General features: G+C 33.0%; 2 protein-coding genes across 2 annotated transcripts; both read right to left on the bottom strand.

The window, feature by feature from the left end:
- Positions 1 to 5,749: 5,749 nt before the first annotated feature.
- Positions 5,750 to 6,782, bottom strand: LOC105782467 (uncharacterized). The gene has a single exon (XM_012607225.2). It carries the CDS (start codon positions 6,639 to 6,641, stop codon positions 6,033 to 6,035), a length of 609 nt encoding a protein of 202 aa, XP_012462679.1. The 5' UTR covers positions 6,642 to 6,782; the 3' UTR covers positions 5,750 to 6,032.
- Positions 6,783 to 7,350: 568 nt separating this feature from the next.
- On the bottom strand, positions 7,351 to 11,150 carry LOC105786785 (probable potassium transporter 13). Its single transcript, XM_052629421.1, is given in 10 exon segments — positions 7,351 to 7,601; positions 7,603 to 8,118; positions 8,211 to 9,081; positions 9,272 to 9,386; positions 9,534 to 9,586; positions 9,683 to 9,943; positions 10,047 to 10,097; positions 10,188 to 10,436; positions 10,522 to 10,753; positions 11,109 to 11,150. Coding segments are annotated over 10 exon segments (2,496 nt in total). The 3' UTR covers positions 7,351 to 7,495.
- Between the last annotated feature and the right edge of the window lie 10,058 nt (positions 11,151 to 21,208).

Below are 21,208 nucleotides of genomic sequence, written 5' to 3'. Positions count from 1 at the left end.
AGGGTTACGAGGCATTACCTAACAAAAACATAATTCATCACGATCAATTATTACAATTCATGCACAAAATTTATAAAACATATTCGTACTTTGCCATCACAAACCGTACCTACACAACCAATATGCAAGCAATCACTTATACATAACTTAGCTTATGGGTACATATGTATTATAGTAAAAACACATCCATCAACTAAATCATTACTCAACCAAAACATATAACCAATACACCATACATATATATATATACCGAGACACATACTTTCAAAAATGAGCTTATACCATGATCGAATATACACAACATTAGCATCATTATCAAGCCATTTTAAATGCGGCTATATATATACAGGTCAAAATGAACCATATCGAAACTAGCCTATACATGCCATATGTCAAAAGTACAAACTTTTAAAATACCAAAACCATAACTGGATAGTGTGATGGGATCTCCGACGACTTCCAACCTAAGCGAGCCTTTGAAACACTATAAACATAGGAAAGAAAATAAAGTAAGCTATACAGCTTAGTAAGCTCATATGATAATATACTTAACTTATCAAATAACACATATTGAGCATTTACAAATTACAATGTTACTTAATTGCTTTCACCTTTATACCACGAATCAATACACATAGCTAACCAAGGGTCTCACAAGTTTTTTTTTTCCATTTCCGTGTTCATACAGATCTAATATATTCTTACTAATTCATTCACATTTTCATATGCATAAGCAATTTAAGCTATCCCACATTCAATCCAATATTCATTACATATTCATAATCAATATAACTATATAGATTTCTCATATTTATCTACTTACTCATCATGTGAAATTCGATATCCTCAATAAGCATTTATATAAATCAAACACTTACATAAACTCAAACCTTTCCATGTAATATACATGAGCTCACATCTATTTATCAATCTTCTTTCATTTAATATACGTATGGGTATCGTACATACCTGTCCCACTTATTTTGTTTACACTTTTATTCTCGCATTAACTTTGCTGTTGAACCATTGAATTGCTAAGGATACTCAAAATCTCGTATAACTTCGCACAATGCCATATCCGGATATGGTCTTACATGCTATCATATATCGATGCCAATAGCCCAGCTATGGTCTTACACGAATCTCATATCGATGCCAATGTCCCAGACATGGTCTTACACGAATCATATACGATGCCCAGACATGGTCTTACACGTAATCTCATATCGATGCCAATGTCCCAGACATGGTCTTACACGAATCATATACGATGCCAATGTCCCAGACATGGTCTTACACGTAATCTCATATCGATGCCAATGTCCCAGACATGGTCTTACACGAATCATATACGATGCAAATGTCCCAGACATGGTCTTACACGTCCGAAGTTCTAATATCATGTCATCAATATCAAATACATTTTCTAAGGTCTGTTCATAGCTATTGACTTCGTAATTAAATCATTTTATACACGAAACCAGTCATCCAATGCTCAAGTCAATTCAACAATTTATATTCATATACGAATCAAATTTGGCAACATATAATCATACACAAATCAATTTGGCAATGTATAACCATATATGAATCAAATTCGACAATGTATAATCATATACTGAATCAATTCGCAACCTATTTTCTTATATAAATCAACTTCGATAATGTATAACCATATACAAATAAATTTCAGTAATGTATAATTATATACGAATTATTTGACAACTTATATCCACATACAATTCTATTTCAACAATGTATAACCATATACAAATAAATTTCAGCAATGTATATAATATATACATTTAAATTAAAAAACATTTATTTACTTATGAACTTACCTCATTCGAAACAAGTGGATCGAACATTGTTCAACAACTTTCGACTTTTCCCAATTTACAATCGATTTATTCGTTTCAAAATCAAAGCATAATAAATCAATTTATTAATTAATTCAAATACCATATCAAGTTCAAATTCAAATTATTCTACCATTTAATTACATTTTACATATTTGCACTCAACATTTACTCTCGTTACAATTAATCCCCAATTATAAATCATATTTTTAATTATAATTAAGAAAGTCTCATTTCAACCAATTATTTCACAAGGTTCATTTTCTCCACTTTTACTTTCTCGTTGTTGATCTTGGTCAATCCCCAACAATTATTGACCTTCGGGAAGCTTTAGCAATTCAGTTAAGATTTGCACTTTTATACTAAAAATGTTCCGAACAGCAAGCATGTATTAAGATTAATTAATTTCAACTAGTAAAACATCTTTATTCATCACAAATTGGTTAACATCAACACAAATATGGCCATTTATTCAATTCAATTCCGGCATTTAATTAACCCCATATGGGTGGTGATAGCACATCAACACAACAGGAATTTAAATCAACCTATTGTATGTTCGTATATGGCCTTGACTAATTTTTTTTTGATACATTAAATCTATCTCATTTTAGACTAAAATAAAGATTTTTAATGCAGTACTGCAGATGACTTTCGAACACCATCACTCAGCGTAGATTAAAGCATCGGATACAAAAACTTTAGCCTTCATGTACAATTAATTTCAGCACTCAATCCCATTAAATTTCAGCTTGAAAACAGTTAAATAGCGGTTTTGGACAACATAGTCTTCATCCATTTAGACAACATTCTTTAACATCTAAATAAATTATTTTTTTATATCATTTGTTCATTAACAACTTTAACCATTATTAACATATATTTACAATCACGTAGACAACATTAATTGACGTCTGAACAACCATTTTTCTGCAGCATTAATACACCAAATAGCAGTCCTTAAAACAGCTTAAATACACCACTCTCGACATCATTAATAACGTAATATTGAACAACATCAATACCACAATCGGAAAGCATAAGCAGGCAAGTAATTTACAACACAACAAGGTAAAATTTGGACAGCAATTTAACAGTTCAACACTTATCAAACACAAGAAAATAAAAGTTCAAGGAAAACTCACGGGGTTCCCAACACCGATTTTACCCATTCAATTTGCTCCTTCACTTTCTTTTTTTTTTTTCCGCTCTGACCTTCTTCCACCTTGTTAGTTAAATACAATCAACCCCAAAGTTCTTGAAATGAAGTATAACAACACAAACATTCACTATTTCTTTTAACACAAGTGAGAAACTCGTCATCTACTAGACATGCAACATTTACAACTAGAAAAGAAGCTCTTCTCTTCTCCCACACATTCGGTCAAGCTCAATTCAACAATGCAACAGAATTTTTCAACAGCGGTGGGCAAGGAGAGTTTAGAAGAGTTACCCTTCTACTTGAAAATTTTAACTTCTAAGCAAACAAATTTCATGATTTTCCACTACATGCACCACCTCTCTCTCTCGCTTCCTTTGAAAGAGACCAGGAAGTAAAATAGACAAATAAAAGTTAAAGTCTTTCCTTTTCCTTGAGTTTCTCCCAAAACCAGATGAATATCCATGTGTTTTTTACTATATGTTTTATTTTATTAACCATTTATTAATCATTTACCATATTTACCTTTATAATTTACCAATACCGTCCACACATTTATTCAATGGCCTAATTTCATTCTAAGGACTTTAAAATCAAGAAACCAAAGCAAATAAGTACTTTAACAATTAGAAAGCCACTATTACATTTCATGCGATTTAATTCTTTTATCAAATTAACTAACCAATCGATAAAATTAAATCACGAAATTTTCACACATATCAAGTAACATACTGTAAATACCAAAAAAAATATTAAAATAATTTTACAGTCTCAGATTTGTGGTTTTGAAACCACTGCTCCGATTTTGCTAAAATCGGCCTGTTACACTGAGCCACGGCAAAACTCCAAACAGGTCACTATGAGAAAGAAGGTTCACGGATGGGTGAGAATTCCATCTTACGATCCCAAACATTGATGAACTCCTTATGATATTCTCACCAATCCTCGTCGCTCTTCCTCCGTAGATCCAACTTGTGCAGTGCTTCCATGTCTTGCGGTGGCAATGAAATTTGTTGCCTCCACCCAAACTACCGCATCACACGATCTGATTTGTGTATCTCCACCGTTTCGTAGACTATCAATGGCACCTTCGTGTCCATATACTCTGAAGGACCAAAAACTCTAGCAGGACGCATTCTATGATATCTGGATCGATGTATGACATCCATTGAAATTGCAGTGCACAATTGTAAATTTTGTTGTGTACAAAATTTTAAATTAAAAATCTTTGTGTAATTATTATAGGTTTGAAAAATCAGTAACTAGCCTCGGCTTCCGAGCATTGATCTAACATTAGTTGGATATCTTCGAGTTGCTCCGGTAGTCCCACGTAACTCGGCCCATGATTTCACCTATTTAAGCAATATGTTAATTCAAACATATAATAAATAACATTTACTATACAAACTACATATTTATTATGAAAAGATTTTTACCTTGTCACCAATGGGAACGTATATGGGTTGTTCACTCGGGGACATAGAAATGGTAGTCACCATCAGACCCATGATTGTAGTAAGAACAGGCAACCACCAATTGACATTTTATCTGGTTCCGTCACCCGACACAACTTCCGATACAGTGTGGCGAACATGGTTGATCCCCAACTCAGTCGTTTGCTTTCTTTGAAGTCGACTAGGTGTAGTAGCCATCTTATGTGTACCAAATTTCGATATTTTACGGGATGCCCCCGATTAACCTGAGGATGAATGCTTAGGCGTATTATTCTTTGACAACATCAGGTGCATCCTTAGGAAGATTTTTGAAACTGGTTTCTAACCACTTAATATGTATCTGGCCATCATAAAACTTATTTGACAATTTCATCAAAAATGCCTCTCAAAGGTCCTCTATACCAAGAATGACTGTTGACCCCATGACGGCTGGCCCATCCATCGGTAAATTAAATTGTAAAGCTACGTCCTCGAGTGTGATTGTACACTCACCGCATGGAAGATGGAAAATGTGTCATTTTAGTACAACAAAAAACCATGACAGTCTGTACCATTTCAGTACCACTCATACCAATTAAGATATTTTGTTTCGATAGTAAATCAGAACAATAAATTTTAGGCTCCGTTAAAGTGAAAATTCTGATCAATACCGATTATACCAATTGATTTTGTCCATACTACTTAGTACCAAAAATTTAAATTTAAAATATATTTAAATTATTAATTATTAATTGTTTATTTGTAAAAAATATTTTAAATTTAAATTTTGATTATTTATTCTGAATTTGTTGAATTAAGAATTGTTTTTTAAAGATGAATTATGAATATGGATAGTATAGGATGATTTCGTTGTTTAATTTATGGAATAGTTTTGTTGTTTGTTTCTTTTGAGTTTATTTAACGATGGTTGTATTCGTGAATATTTTATATAATAGAGTATTTTTGGTACAGTTTACATAGGGTGAGACTTGAATTCATGTCACCAACATTTTTAAGATTTTTGCTTTGATATTTAAATCGAAGCTTTATTTTTTATAAATATTTTAAACTTGAGATTTATTAAGTCTCATAATTAAATATTTGTAAATACTTTTATATACATAAAACAAAAGTTTTAAAAAAATAACAATAAATCAGAAATATTTCATCCTAAACTATTACCTTTACTTTCAATTTGATCGTCCTAAACTATTTCCTTTAGTTTCAATTTTAGTATAGTTTGTAGTTGATAAGGTTGGAGAGAGCTTCACAAGAAAATTCATATGAAAGGCGAAAGATGAGCAAACTTGGAAATAAAATTCATATTTGGAGTTTTTGAGATGATAAATGTACAACAAATACTAAATCTGGAAACATGATGTTTATTTTCATAATCTGGAGATATAGCTTTCCCAAATTACAAAAGCAGAAGAGAATATTCTGCAACTACTTCCAATCCCATTCCCAAAAACCAATTTCCTACCCTTTCTATGACAGAATCCAACATCTATCTTCTCTGCCAATAAATACAAAAACAAAAAACACAAAAGAATCATATTTTCCAACATGCCAAACATCCATTTAACTGCACAAAATAACCCTTGTCAACCCTAGAACCAGGCATGAAACAGTGAAGAAAAACAATGTCACAAAGTCCCTAGCAGACCATTTCCTCACAGCCTTGGCTTCCACCCTCAAACTCTTAGCCCTCCTAAGAGCATCCACCTCTTTCAACAAATCAAACTCCACTCCTTTCTTCTTCAACTCCTCCACACACTTACCCAGCAGCTTCCCATCCTCTTTTTCCCTTTCCAGCAGCTTCTCCAAGTGCCCTTCCACATCGGTTTTATACCTAACAGCCCAAATAATCCCCATGGAGCATAGTAAAGAACACAGAGATGGGATCCAAGACCTGTGGCAGGCACCCAGAGGAGAGTCCCTGGAAGAAGAGTTGAAGAGGAGGAGAAGAGAAATGGAGTGGAAGAGGAAGAAGAAGATGTAAAGCTGCGTGATTTCTTTACGGACGGAGTCGATTTGAGTCTCCTTAAAGGATATTCTGTTGAGAATGAGTTCTTCTTCTTTCAGCCATTGTTTCAAAAGCAACCTGTGGGTTGGTGTTTCCGCAATTTGGTGAAGTGGGTGTGGTGGTTTTGGCAGAATGATTGATGGGTTTGAGCTTTGATCCGCCATGGATCTGTACAAGGGAAAGATGGAGATTTCAAGTGAAAATGATGAAAAATGTTGAAGAAAGAGAGTGTTTTGAAGGGAGAAATAATGGATTTCGGAGTTCTTTTCTCTGGTTTTCCCCAACGGTCGAGGGAAGTTTTTTAATTTAAATGCTTGCAACGGTCGACTTGGGAATTTAAAATTTCTTAATTATTTTTCAGGAATATCTTTGGGCGGTGATTGGAACGTTCGGGAGCGTGTAACGTCTAGTTTTAACTCAAATTGAGGGCAATTACAAAAGTGTCCTATAAAAGTTACTATATCTCGAACTTGACACTGCGCAGAATATAAGTTTTATGTTATTCCATATCTACGGTTTTTCTTTAATAAATAATTAGTATTTAATACAAATCATTTAATAAATTTTTTTATATCTTTAATTATTGATGTAGTTACTTATTTATGTTTTTATTTAAATAATTAATTTATTTCACAATAATACTACTTCAACCCATTTTAAATTACAAAATGATAATTATTAATTAATCATATAAAATATATTTTATTTGAAATAATAATTCTATGAATGATATATTAAGTACTTATAAAATTATCCAATAAATTTTAAATAAAATAAATACTAAGAAAAATAAAAACCGCAAAAGGCAAAGATTGTTTTGGCCTTGTATCATAGCTAAATCCAGTAATACAATTAGAGAGGATGAACAGGATATAAAAAATAAAATATGAAAACTTCATACCAACCCAACATATAAATACATGAACATTTTAATATCATATTAAAATTTATGTAAAATTAAGTACTTAAAATTGATGTCAAATACCACATACTTTAAGCATTCCGATGGACAAATTACTTAAACTCGGTAAACCATTCCGATTTCGACAAGTGAGGCGTGAGGAATCCCGAGTGCAACCGGAGAAGGCCTGCTATTTCGTCTAAGAAACCCGTAGATTATGTTAATTGGCTTTGATACGAGTGCTTGCAATCACGTATGCCACCCCTGATTCCTTTGCTTCCATTAGTTCCTGCACTTCGTTGCTTGTTGGAGTCATTTTCGATCCGGCTGCTTTTCTTCTTCGATTGCCTTCTCCAGCATTAATCTCATACCCCATTTTACAAACATCTTTGACGGGAATAGGTGCTTGCCCTGCGGCTAAAAAGGTTTCACTACTGGACTGGTGTTTCAGAAACTCCGAGACCTTTTCAATCAGTTGAGTTTCCAAGTCGTTGTGAAAGAAGAGACCTCTCTTATGCAATTCTCGAGGTTCACCAGGACTAATCTCGATTGCCCGATTCCTTTCATCTAACTTGGATTTAAAAGCAAGCATGATTTTCGATCTTGTAACTGATAGAAGGATTGGGATATGATTAACGAATGAACCACACTGACACAGAAGAAAAAGACGGTGAAAGTACCTGTGCCACCAGTTGGTCAATGGGTGCCTGTGGTAAAGAAGTCCAAGTCTGAGAAAAAGCCTGCAGAGGGAACGGAACATCTGTAGAAGTCCAGTCACCGAAGCTATGACAATTAGTAATATGTTAGAATTGTGGATTTGATTGCTAGTTACCTTAATATGCATCGGTAGAAACGGAATTCGGGAGGACCGATCCAGGAAACATGAAAGCACTTGTCACCTGGAACTTTGGGAATCATAACATGATTCAGGGTGACAAAGATGAGGATCTGATGGAATGCTGGAAAGCTTGCCACAAGATGTGCAAACATTGGTGGGATACTTGAGGCGACATTGGAGTAAATTAGGCCAATTCCTGGAACCCTGGTTATTCCGAGGCCTGGACCAAGAGCTATGAAACTATCCAATGACACCTTATTCTCAAACTCGACTGATTGCTTTTTCCAAGTCCCGTAGTGCCAGATTGACATCAGAGACAAAATTACCGCAGAGACAAGAAGGGGAAGCCATCCCCCTTTGCGTACTTTAGCAAGGCATGCCGAAAAATAAAGCAGTTCCACAGATCCAAAGGTTAGTACAAACAATAATGCAAGGAAAAGACTTCGATGCCAAACCGTAATGATGATCAAAAACATCAAGCAGGTTGTAACAAACATGACTGTGATCGCAGCAAGCTCTGCAAACCCAAAAACAGAAGAAGCATATTGTTGGCTTAGAGCGCAAGCAAAGGGGGGATGCTGAGGAAGACAAGGCAAGTGAAGGCACAAACCATATGCATTACCAATCGTGTTGGTATCTCTGAAGCCGATAAGAACAACAAGACATAGCAGCATCAGGATCCAGTTTATTTCTGGTATGTATATTTGTCCATTTATTTGTTTCGATGTGTGTATTATCTTCACACGTGGGAAGCAAGTTAGGGCCCGGCATTGATTGATGACGGAGAATGTAGCTGAGATTATTGCTTGACTTCCGACTACCGTTGCAAGAGTGGCAATGATAAACACTGGCCAAAATACAGCGTCTAAAACGAAAAGAAAGATATACAGTAGAAAAGAGAAAACATCAGATTATGCACAAACATGTGTCTTCTCTTGTTGTAACTCAGTTTTGGAATGAAGCAAGTGATTTATGTCCTTGCAAGATGAATCATTCCTCTGATGAAGATCCGGGATTATGTCGAAAATTAAGATGACTACAAGTTTCAAGCTTACCAGGAATGGCCTTGTAGAAACTGCTTTGAAGATTCATCCTGTGCTTGGAGAGATAAGCAGCTTCACCCATGTATGCTAGAACTAAACAAGGATAAACAACTGCTGTAAATCCTATCTGCCATTCAATCCGTACAAATTAGCGAAAAGGAAATCTGTTCCCGAAAAAGAACAGTTAAAGTAAAGCAGTTTGATGCAAAATCCCATTGTCTAACTTTCGAGTTTCATAAAAACATCATATATAGAAGGAAGAATCAAGAAGTACCCTGATAGAAAGCTTAGAGAAATGACCAAGATCAGCATACATAGCTTCTGCACCTGAAAGACCAACCATAGTACATGATCAGTCTTACCAAAAAGAGAAGGTTCCTTTGGGAAACAACAAAAATTTTTGGATCTTTCCCTGAAACCGACCTGTAATGCAAAGGACGATGCCTCCATGGGAACTCCATCCATCTTTTCCAGCTTTCTTGAAGAAGTTATAAATATAGTATGGTGATACAGCATGTAGAACACAAGGATTCCAATGGTATATGTTGTAAATGCCGACTCCGGTAATGCATATAAGCCAACATATCAATATTGGAGCAAAGAGAAACCCAACATTGTGTTTTCCATAGTGCTGAAGAGCAAAAAGTCCAACCAAGATAGTGCAGGCAAAGAACAGAATACAATCTGGAAAGTATGTAACGTATCAGAGATTGAAGCTTTTCATAAATAACACAATACTCAGGAATCTAAATGTCAAAAACACGAAAAAAACTCGGATTTTACTTACTGTCATGTAAGTCTGTAACCTTAACCTGTAAACCAGAGACTGCGGAGAGGACTGTAAAAACAAAATCAAGGAAACTGACCAAAACAGCAAGTACAAAAGGATGAGTTGAAAGAGCCAGATTGATTGAAATAAAGCTCATACCGGACATGGTTGGACTCAGGATTCCATCACCAATAACCATGCTTGTTCCAAGGAGAACAACAAGGAGTAGAACAACCTGAGAGCTATGATGTTTTTCAAAGAACTGCTTTATGAGTAAACTAGTTCCTGTGTCCTCAACAGGTTCTTCAGCCTTTTCAATCGATTCGTGCTTGTCTGCTTCATTGGTAGCATTCAATAAGCCCATCCTCGAGTGTCGACAAAGCAATGAATACAAGGCAAAGGTCCCACCTGCAAAAAATCAACTCGATATGTTCATTAAATAGAAGCCATGAGAAGCTTAAAGCGTAGGTTAGGGGATTGGCTAGTGTGGCACCTTCACCATTGTCATCAGCACCTAAAACAAAAACTGCATACTTTAGAAGAGGGATGATTGTCAAAGTCCAGAAAATCAAAGAAAGTACCCCAAAAATCTCATGGTCTTCTCTGTAAGGGAACAAACTCCCAGAGAATATGCTTTTGTAGACATATATTGGGGATGTGCATAGATCTCCATAGACAACCCCAAAACTCTGGTATGGAAGACAGAGAGTAGTCCTGCATGATTTCTGGGAAAATGGATTAAGAAAGTAATTTTTAGGACATTATGAATCCGAATAATATTTCATCTCTATATATGATCACTTTATAAATTTAGATATGGTAGCATCATTAGTCAGTTTATTGGATTAATGAAGATTTAGGATCTTGAACCAGCAACATAACTTGTAATACAAGGCAAACTGGCAAAATCAATTAAACAAACAGAGAATAGAGTTTGTAGTAGGCAGAGAAGGAAATTAAACAAGCCATCAAACTTAATTCTTTCTTCACTTTCCTGGGAAACAAACAGGGAATAGAGTTTGTATAAAGGTTCTCTAATGAAGAAACAGTGGTAGACTGATGTGAAGCAAAAAAACTTACCAGGCGAGAAACCTGGGTTGTAGAACAAGTTTTAGATTCCATACTCATTAGAAAAAGTTGAAATAACTTGGATATGGAACTTTGTAAGAATTTCAACTACAACTTCAAGTCCTAATTTGAAAGGTTATCTTAAAATTTGATTCCTTTTGGATGATAACATGTTTTGAATAAAGCCAGTAATGGAATCTGATGAGAGAGAAAGACAAGTTTACAAATAGAAGGAATTGAAAGGTACCCAAAGATGGGGACCGTACCATCGCCTTTGGATTCGACCATGATCCGGTGGTTACTAAAAGACTGAAACAAAAGTAGTATGCCAAATTTCAAGGACTAATATCTTATTCACCATCCCAATGACGTTTAAGATTTTCCAATTTCATTAAGTTTAATCCAAGAAAATAAATAAATAAAACATGATCCAGGCCAAACAAATCAAGACATAAATATATGGATTATCAAGTTAGTCCCTATATAATTAATATTAATGACTATTTAATGTTAAAACTTGTATTTGCTCTCTCTTCACTCCTTTTCTTACAAGCCAGTTTTGGAGTTTTAATCCTCATTAGTTTTCAACTTTTGCTAAAAGTTGTAATTTTGTAAGCATAAGCTACTTGTCATATAAACTATTTTGTTCTATTTTTAATGTTTAGTCCTTTTATATATATAAATTAATTATAGGGCAGATCTTAAATTGAGTTTTGTAAGTACTTTTTAATATGAAAATAGTTCTTTTGTTGTAAATTTTAAAGAATATTTAAAATTAGATAAAACCAATTATAAAATAAAAACATGTATTTATAAAATGTTTATATATTTCTAAATTGAATACTATTAATAAATTTTATTATTATTTTTGGGTATTAACAAATTTTATTATATTTGAAGTTATTTAATTTACAGGTGAAGTGATAAAAGATTTATGCTCAAATTTTCATGTGGAACTTAAAATTGTTTGTACGTTGTCTTAGAGTTTGTTGTACGCATAGTATAAGGCTTTTTTCTAGAGGCAAAGGCGTAAAAGGATAAAATAATTGTATATCAACTAATAGGTGGATAATTTTCGGATAATCCAAAGCAAACAAGATATAATGTTCCAATCTATAGACCAATGTGCCAAGTAATGCGCAACAGCATTGGCCAATTAATTAGCATGGTGAAAAAAGAAAAGCGTAAACCACTCAAACAATAATTCTGCCATAAACAGATAAGTTCATGCTATCACTATTGAATTTATTAATAAGAGCTAATACTCCAACTCTACAATGATAAAGCGGAACGTCAAATCTCAGGCTATCATAATAGCTTCAACAAACGAAAAAGTCCTAACTCGGACTAGACGTTATGGTTGGATTCTAAAGGTTACATTAGCCACTAAAATAGCCTAGTAAAATTATCGGAGTTTTTAAAATAGTATTTTCAAAACATTTGCTAACCTTGGAAGAAAAAAAATAGCGTGTTATCTCTTTTTTGACTAAAAGATACAATTTTCCAAAGTGAAAACCGATTGATTTTAATGTTTATTTCGTAAAAATTATTTTTCAATTTTATTTACTACTCAAAAACTCATTTATAATATTACAACGGAAAAAGTGATAATCGACAAAGTTTTGACTAAAAACCAGATTTCATGATCATAATTTTAATTTCCAAGTTTCAAAAGTCTAAACAACTATATGCCATGCATGCCATATTAACTCAAATTTTAAGTTTCATGCCACATTTCATGTAAAACAATACAGTTCTCATTTAACAGAAATTATAAATATCATGACTAAAATACTTTTGTTGAAAAAAAACTATTCGAGACAAGCCCTCTGAATGTCGAGTCTGTATCCTAACCTTGTGGATTATCTATATAGAAGGAAATTAAGGGGGTGAGCTTAAGAAGCTCAATGTGAATCTAAACACAAGGCAATCAATGCAAAACAGAGTTTAGCAATTTTCTTGTGCATGCTTATCAATGTCAATGCAATTCATGTTTAACAGAAAAAGTTCCTACCCATTCTCCGCTACACACCACAGTAAGAGTTTCCCAGAACTCATCCATCCCTATACAACGCATTGTGGATAAACCACCAGTAATTGCAGATAAACTACCAGTAAAATAGTAGGTAAACCATAGTAAATTTCAGATATAAAGATTGCAGATAAACTGCCAGTAAGTTGTGGGTAAACCACCATTGTTTGCAAAACTAGAGCTGTCAGTACTTCCTCTTTTCATATCGTCCCAACCTCATGCTATGTAACATGACATGCTAGTAACAATACAATATAGAAACAATAGTTATGCTTATCATGCAATCAGTTTAACAGTAGCAGTAGGCATGCTGAACATGTAACCAGTAATACAAAAACAGTGGCAACAGTAATAGATCATCAAGTATATGGTGATGGTAGACATGTATCAATGACATATCATACATATAACAGTAATAATTCAGTCATTCAGATCACAACTTCCAGAATTCTCATAATGTAGAGGTTTCAATTGAGTTCACAAACACCCTAAAAATAATTTGGGGAGTATAAAAGGACTAAACTAAACATATCATGATTTTTTGGGAAAAGTTGTAAAACAAGGGTCACATGGTTGTGTGACAAGCTGATGCCGTGTGGAAGGGGCGTACAGTTGTGTGGTTAGGCCGTGTAAGAGCTTGAAGTCGTGTGAGCAACGATAAAATTCCTTACGATAAGGACACGACCATGTGGCAGACCGTGTAATTGGTTGTAGCCATGTGATTCACGAAGTCCCTAAAATAATAGACGCACATGGCCATAGGTCCACCTGTGTGGCTCACATGTCCGTGTGGGAAACCATGTAACCTTAAAACTACATACAGTTTGCCAGCGATTCACTTGGTAAAGAACACACACCTTTCACCACGAGTCTGATTGGCATTTCCCACAACCAACCCCGATCTAGTTCACCTAAATTCGATCCTTCAAATGACAACCATACAAGTACCCACATATTAGATTCGACGGTAGGGAGTTCGGTGAAATCCAAAAGAAATTGATTAAACGAGTTGAAAAGACTAACATCGGACAATGATATTATGGATATACGGAATCTAACTATTGAAATAGATTGCATTTACCAATCTCCGGCAAAAAAATGAATGCTATTGACGTCAAATCTAAACATTGATAGAAACTGAATGAGCGAAATAATTTTTTAAGGGATAAAGATTCTACGGCACAAAGGGTGAAAATATGGTGCAAGAAAGAGGGAAAGGAAAGAAAAAGAAAATGGAAAACAAATTCTATTAGAATTTTGAAAAGAGGTAATGTGACTAATCAAATAGGAAAAAGTTGATTAAATAGTTAGGGTTTGTAAACCCTAGGGGTGACATAAGCAAATTTACCAAAGCTTGCCAAAAATTCACAAAATAAATGTAAGAGAAGAGGCTTGAACTTGAGACTCTAGGATGGATTCACTAACACTTAACCATTAAGCCTATAACTCATTTCTTACTTAATCAGTCATTTAACCTCAAATATATCGGGGAGTGACAAATCTCCCCTCCTTAAAATATATTTCATCCTCAAATTTTACCTGATTCAAACAAATGAGGATATTGTTGACGAATCGAGTCTTTCGATTCCCATGTGGTGTAACCTCCCCAACCCGGCCCAGACGTTAGACCTGAATTTGGGAGATTACATTGGCCACTGAAATGGCCCAACAAACTATCAAAATTTATAAAATAATCGTATTAAAACATTTGTTTAATTTAGAAGAAACCTTAGTTAAAATTTCAGAAAAACTCATGAGTTAATAAAAACCGATCAAGTTTTACATTTTCATATAATGGTGATTTCTTTTGAAACTTAGCTAATTCCTAATTTATTTATTACCCAAAATTTCAGTTATAACCTAGTAGTGGAAAGTGATATTCAATTTAGTTTTAATTAAACTAAAATGAAATTATTTAGTGCATAATCAAATCTAATTCTAGGTTCACTGTAATGACCCGATACTTAGGGGTGACAGAAAGTGTAGTTTCGAGACTCCGTTTCTATAAACTGAACTTGTAAATATTTACGTAATTATATTGGGGGCGAATTAAATTTTGGATTAGTAAATTTCATGAATTAGGGGTTATTAATTTACAAGGACTAAATTGTGTAAGTGTTAAAAATCAAATTATAGAATAAAATTAATTAAAGGGACTAAAATAGAAATTATACCATTAAATAAATGTTGTGTGGCCGGTCATGGGTTAAGGTCATTAATGTTATGTATATTATATATACGTTATATATTTAGGTTAACTTTAATATATATATATATATAATAAATAAAATTAAAACAAAATGAATGAAATATGAAGGAAAGTGGAATGAAAGAGAATGTTTACATGCAATTCGAAACAAAAGGGAGAAGAAAGAAAGCTCGGACGGCATTAGGGGTTTTTAAGCATTCAAACTTCAATTGGTTAGTTAATTTAGTTCATTTTCTTGTAATTTTTGTTTTTTTTTTTTGAAATCTCGATACTTAGAACTAGCCAACTCATGTTACAATTTTTAGTATTATTCAAGATTGATGATGTTACCATTGTTGATTAGTTAAAGCTTTAGGGATTTTATTAATAGATTTTTAAGTTAGAGGTGAAAAAGGATTAAATAATGGAGTAAACTGTTAATTTTGAACGATAGGGACTAAATTGTGAAAAAATTGACATTAAGGGGTGGAATTGAAAATAGGGAGCTAAATTTAGCTTAAATATGGAGATTAAAATTAGTCTCGGTTTTGGGACTAAATTGAAGATCAAGCAAAATGTGGTATAAAATTTGAAATTTAATAAAAATTAGTTGTGTATTATTAATATATTTTAATTATGTTATTCCGTGGTGAACGTCATTCCGAAATCCTCGAGTAAGAAAGGGAAAAACAAGATCGACGTTGAGTAGCTCGGAATATATGGTTTGTGTTTCTATAATCCGAATCAAGTTATAAATTTTTACATTTTATTTGGATTGCTCATGGTAAGTAGTTAAGATGAGATTTCTTATTCAAATTGGGTTGATTTGAATTAATGGAAAAATCATGAGGATTTAATGGTACATATTTGAAAAATATATGTATTTTTATGAATGTTGAAATGAATATATGTATGGAGAAAATGTGATTGCTATCAAAATTGAATATATGCTTATATGCGATAATATACATATATGAAATTGAGACATTGATTGTATTGAAAAGTGAAATGAAACCCTATTAATTATTTCGGGCTAAGTCGGATATAGATGGCATGCCATATGATAGGAAGAGTTCAGGGATTTTTTCGACTTCAAGTTGATGAGGTACTGGGTGCCAATTTACTTCGGTCCAGTAACAATTTTAGGAATGACATCAGAGTCTCGGATTTAATTTCTTTCAATAAAATCATTTTTCAAAAGTTTGTGGCATGTTTTTTTTTCCAAAAATACCCCTTTTAAGACATGCATGCAGACTCATTAAAAATCCAAAGTACGAGTTTTAAACTTGGGCTTTGATACCACCAAATGTAACCCCTCTAACTCGGGTTAAACGTTATGGTTGGATTTTGAAGGCTACATTAGCCACCAAAATGACCTAGTAAAATTGTCGGAGTTTTTAAAATAGTCTTTTTAAAACATTTGCTAACCTTAGAACAAAAACTTAGCATGTTATCTCTTTTTCCACTAAAAGATACAATTATTCAAAGTAAAAACCAATTGATTTTAATGTTTATTTCGCAAAAGTTGTTTTCCAATTTTTATTTACTACTCAAAAACTCATTTATAATATTACAACGGAAAAGGTTATAATCGACAGAGTTTTGATTAAAAACTAGATTTCATGATTATAATTTTAATTTCCAAGTTTAAAAAGTCTAAACAACTATAATGTCAAGTATGCCAAATTAACCCAAAGTTTAAGTCCCATGCCACATTTAATGTAAAATAATACAGTTCCCATTTAACAGAAATTATAAATATCATGACTAAAATACTTTTGTTGAAAAAAAACTATTCGAGACAAGCCTTCCGAATGTCGAGTCCGTATCCTAACCTTGTGGGTTATCTGTAAAGAAGGAAATTAAGGGGGGTGAGCTTAAGAAGCTCAATGTGAGTCTAAGCACAAGAAAATTAGTGCAAAATAGTAGACATGACATACAAAATAACAGTTCTCAAAACAATCACAATCATATAGTAAAATAGAGTTTGATAGTTTGCTTGTGCATGCTCATCAATGTTAATGCAGCTCATGTTTAACAGAAAAAGTTCCAATCCAATCTTTGCTACACACCACAGTAAGAGTTCACCAGAATTTATCCATCATTACACAACGCATTATGGATAAACCACCAGTAATTACAGATAGTCTGGTAGTAAAATAGTGGATAAACCACAATAAATTTTAGATATAAAGGTTGCAGATAAACTGTTAGTAAGTTGTAGGTAAACCACCAGTGTTTGCAGATTTAGAACTGTTAGTACTTCCTCCTTTCATATCGTCCCAACCCCGTGCTATGCAACATGGCATGCTAGTAACGGTACAATATAAAAATAGTAATCATGCTTATCATGCAATCAGATTAATAGTAGTAGGCATACTGAACATGCAATCAGTAATACAGAAACAATGGTAATAATAACAGATCATCATGTATATGGTGACGGTCGACATGTATCAATCACATATCATACATATAATAGTAACAATTCAGTCATTAGATCACAGATTCCAAAATTCTCATAATGTCAAGGTTTCAATTGAGTTCACAAACACCCTAAAAATAATTTAGGGACAGTACAAGGACTAAACTGAACATATCATGAATTTTTGGGAAAAGTTGTAAAACAGGGGTCACATGACAATGTGGAAGGGGCATACAGTCATGTGGCCAGACCATGTAATAGCTTGAAGCTGTATGAGTAACAATAAAATTCCCTACGATAAGGAAATAACTGTGTGGCAGGCCGTGTAACAAGTTGTGGTCGTGTGATTCACGAAGTTCCTAAAATAAAAAACGCACGTGGTCGTTAGTCCACCTATGTGGCTTACACCCCCATGTGGGAAACCGTGTGACGCAAAACTACACACGGTTTGCCATCGATTCACTTGGTAAAGAACACACACCTTTCAGCACGAGTCTGATTGGTACTTCCCATGATCAACCATAATCCGATTCACCTAGATTCGATCCTTCAAACGAAAACCATACAAGTACCCACATATTAGATTCAATGGTAGGGATTTCGACGAAACCCAAAAGAAATTGATTAAACGAGTTGAAAATATTAACATTGGACAATGATATTACGAATATATAGAATATAACCGTTGAAATAGATTGCACTTACCGACCTTCGGCAAAGATAATGGATGCTATTAATGTCAAATCTTAACACTGACAAAAATTGAATGAACAAGACGATTTGTTAAGGGATATAAAGATTCAATGACACAAAAGGTGAAAATATGGTGCAAGAAAGAGGGAAAGAAAATAAAAAGAAAGTGGAAAGCAAATTCTATTAGAATTTTGAAACAAAAAAAGCAACGTGATAAATCAAATAGGAAAAAGTTGATTAAATAGTTAAGGTTTGTAAACCTTGGGTGCGGCATAAGCAAATTTACCAAAGCTTGTTGAAAATTCACAAAATAAATGGGAAGGAAGGGGCTTAAAATTAGGACTCTAGGATGGATTCACTAGCACTTAACCATTAAGCCTATAACTCATTTCATGCTTAATCAATCATTTAACCTCAAATATATCGAGGCATGACAAAAAAATTATTTCGAGAGTATTTATATCTTTTACAAATAAATGAGAATAATGAATTTTGTACCCAAGACATCAAAATCTTCACTATCTCAACTTTATTCTTTCGTCATATTTAAGTTTTAATAAATTTTTACATAAATTTTTACATCTATATCGTGAGAATATAATAATTTAATGGTTAAAGTACCATAGAAGTCCTGTATTAGGAGTAAGATTACATTTTACCCTCTACTAAAAAAATGGGTAGATTACCTTTGTACATTAAATCAAAGAGCAAACTAGTCATTCTGTTAAAGAATTAATAAATTTTTGCTATTAAAAATTGATCTTGTACGTCAGCATGAGGTAAACTTGGCATGTCACATGTCACCGTCTGATTATTCCAACAACCATATCAGTTTTTAATAGTATAAATGAATGAAAATTTTAATAGAAATGATTGACTTACTCTTTAATCTAATGTGCAGAGACTAATTTATCCATTTTTTTAATAAAAGAGACAAAATACAATTTAACTTTTAATACAAGAACCTCCATGATATTTTTATCTAATCTAATATATTTTTATCTACGTGATCGTTTGTTGTTTGTTTTTGTGGTTTCATAGGACGGAAAGTACTAATTTGTACTAATAATCGAAACAAAACAAAATAAATAATGGAAACTATATGGTAATTGAAAACCCCGCTCCACTTTGTGTGAACTTTGAAGGATTAAGTTATTAAACAAGTGCACTCGTTGGGAATAAGCTCTCTATCTCATTAAAATTACTTCATTCCTTGATTTTTCTGCAACTGAATGCGGAATTAACCATAACAATGTAAATAAGTCTCATATGCAACCCACGTCGAAGAAACCCTATATATTAAGGTTAATATTTGGTATAGTGTATTATTTTTTATTTTATATACAACCTTAAAAAATTATTATATGTTTTTTTGAAATATTTACTTTTTTAATATTTTACTATATCTCTATAAGACATTTGTCAACCCTTTAATTTTACTTGTAGAGTCTATAACACTACACCAGAATAGGCCTTTAGCGGCACTTTTAGCGGCGTTTGGAACAAAAGCGCCACAAAAAATCGAGCATTAGCGGCGATTTAGTCAAAGCGCCGCTAAAGGTAGACCATCAGCGGCGATTTCCAAGAAGCGCCGCTAAAAATAGGAATTAGCGGCTTTTATATAAAGCGCCACAAAAAACCTAAGACCAACGACGTCGTTTTTTGCGATTTTTAAACCTTTAGCGGTGTTTTTATTTTAGAGCCGCTAATGGTCCGATCTTTAGCGGCGTTTTTATCTGAGCGCCACTAATGCTATGACCTTTAGCGGCGTTTTTCTCTAAGCGCCGCTAATGCTCGTATCTTTAGTGGCGTTTTTATCTGAACGCCACTAATTCTCTGGCCTTTAGCGGCAATTTTTTCTAAGCGCCGCTAATGTTAGTATCTTTAGTGGTGTTTTTATCTGAGCGCCACTAATGCTCTGGCTTTTAGCGGCGTTTTATAGGTAAGCGCCGCGAATGCATTTACCTTTAGCGGCGTTTTTGCCGAAGCGCCGCTAATAGTAACAAAAATCTTATAAGTTGAAATAATTAATATTTTGTTCTATTTATTATATAGTGGTACAATTTACATTTAAATTATAATTAACAAATAATATTGATTAATACAAAAAGTTTTTATTAAAGAGAAGTCGTATATATATAACAACTAACTATTTATTACTAATTTTCAATCAAAGTTGATTTAAACTACTTTACGAGAGAAAATATATTAAATTATGAATAAAATAAAATATAATAAAACTTAAATTTTTGTATTGCAAAGAATAAATTAAAATAGAATTAACTTTTATAAGAGTAATAAATTTTGGTAGTCTTGTTCGACTAAATAAATCAAAGGAATTATAAAACACCAATTTATACAAAATATATTTTAACAATTAATTATTGTTCAATCGATTTTGACTATATTTTATGATTATATATATTAAATATTTAGGAATTTTTTATGGACGGTATTTTAAGGAGTACGGGTATAGATTTAAGGTTTGGGATTTAAGGTTAATTTAGGGTTAGAGGTTTAGGGTTTGAGATTTAGGGTTTCAACGGTCATGTTAGGGTTTAATTTAGATTAATATTAGTTTTGATTATTTTTATGGTAAATATATATGTTCTTATATATTTGTAAAATGTAGATCCGAATAAATTAAATATATTGAATATTAATATAATAGGTAGATCATCATGATGGATTTATGCATGTCTATTGATTGGTTAATTTATAATTTGAGACTTGTTAAATGATACAATTAATTATCTTGTATATTTAAAACATTT

The sequence above is a fragment of the Gossypium raimondii genome, chromosome 1 (assembly GCF_025698545.1).
Source record: "Gossypium raimondii isolate GPD5lz chromosome 1, ASM2569854v1, whole genome shotgun sequence".
In the NCBI taxonomy this organism is placed as follows: domain Eukaryota; kingdom Viridiplantae; phylum Streptophyta; class Magnoliopsida; order Malvales; family Malvaceae; genus Gossypium; species Gossypium raimondii.
This window is presented reverse-complemented; position numbering and strand designations above follow the sequence as displayed.

Excerpts from the sequence above, each read along its gene's own strand:
- LOC105782467 (XM_012607225.2), bottom strand. The coding sequence starts at position 6,641 with ATGGCGGATCAAAGCTCAAACCCATCAATCATTCTGCCAAAACCACCA.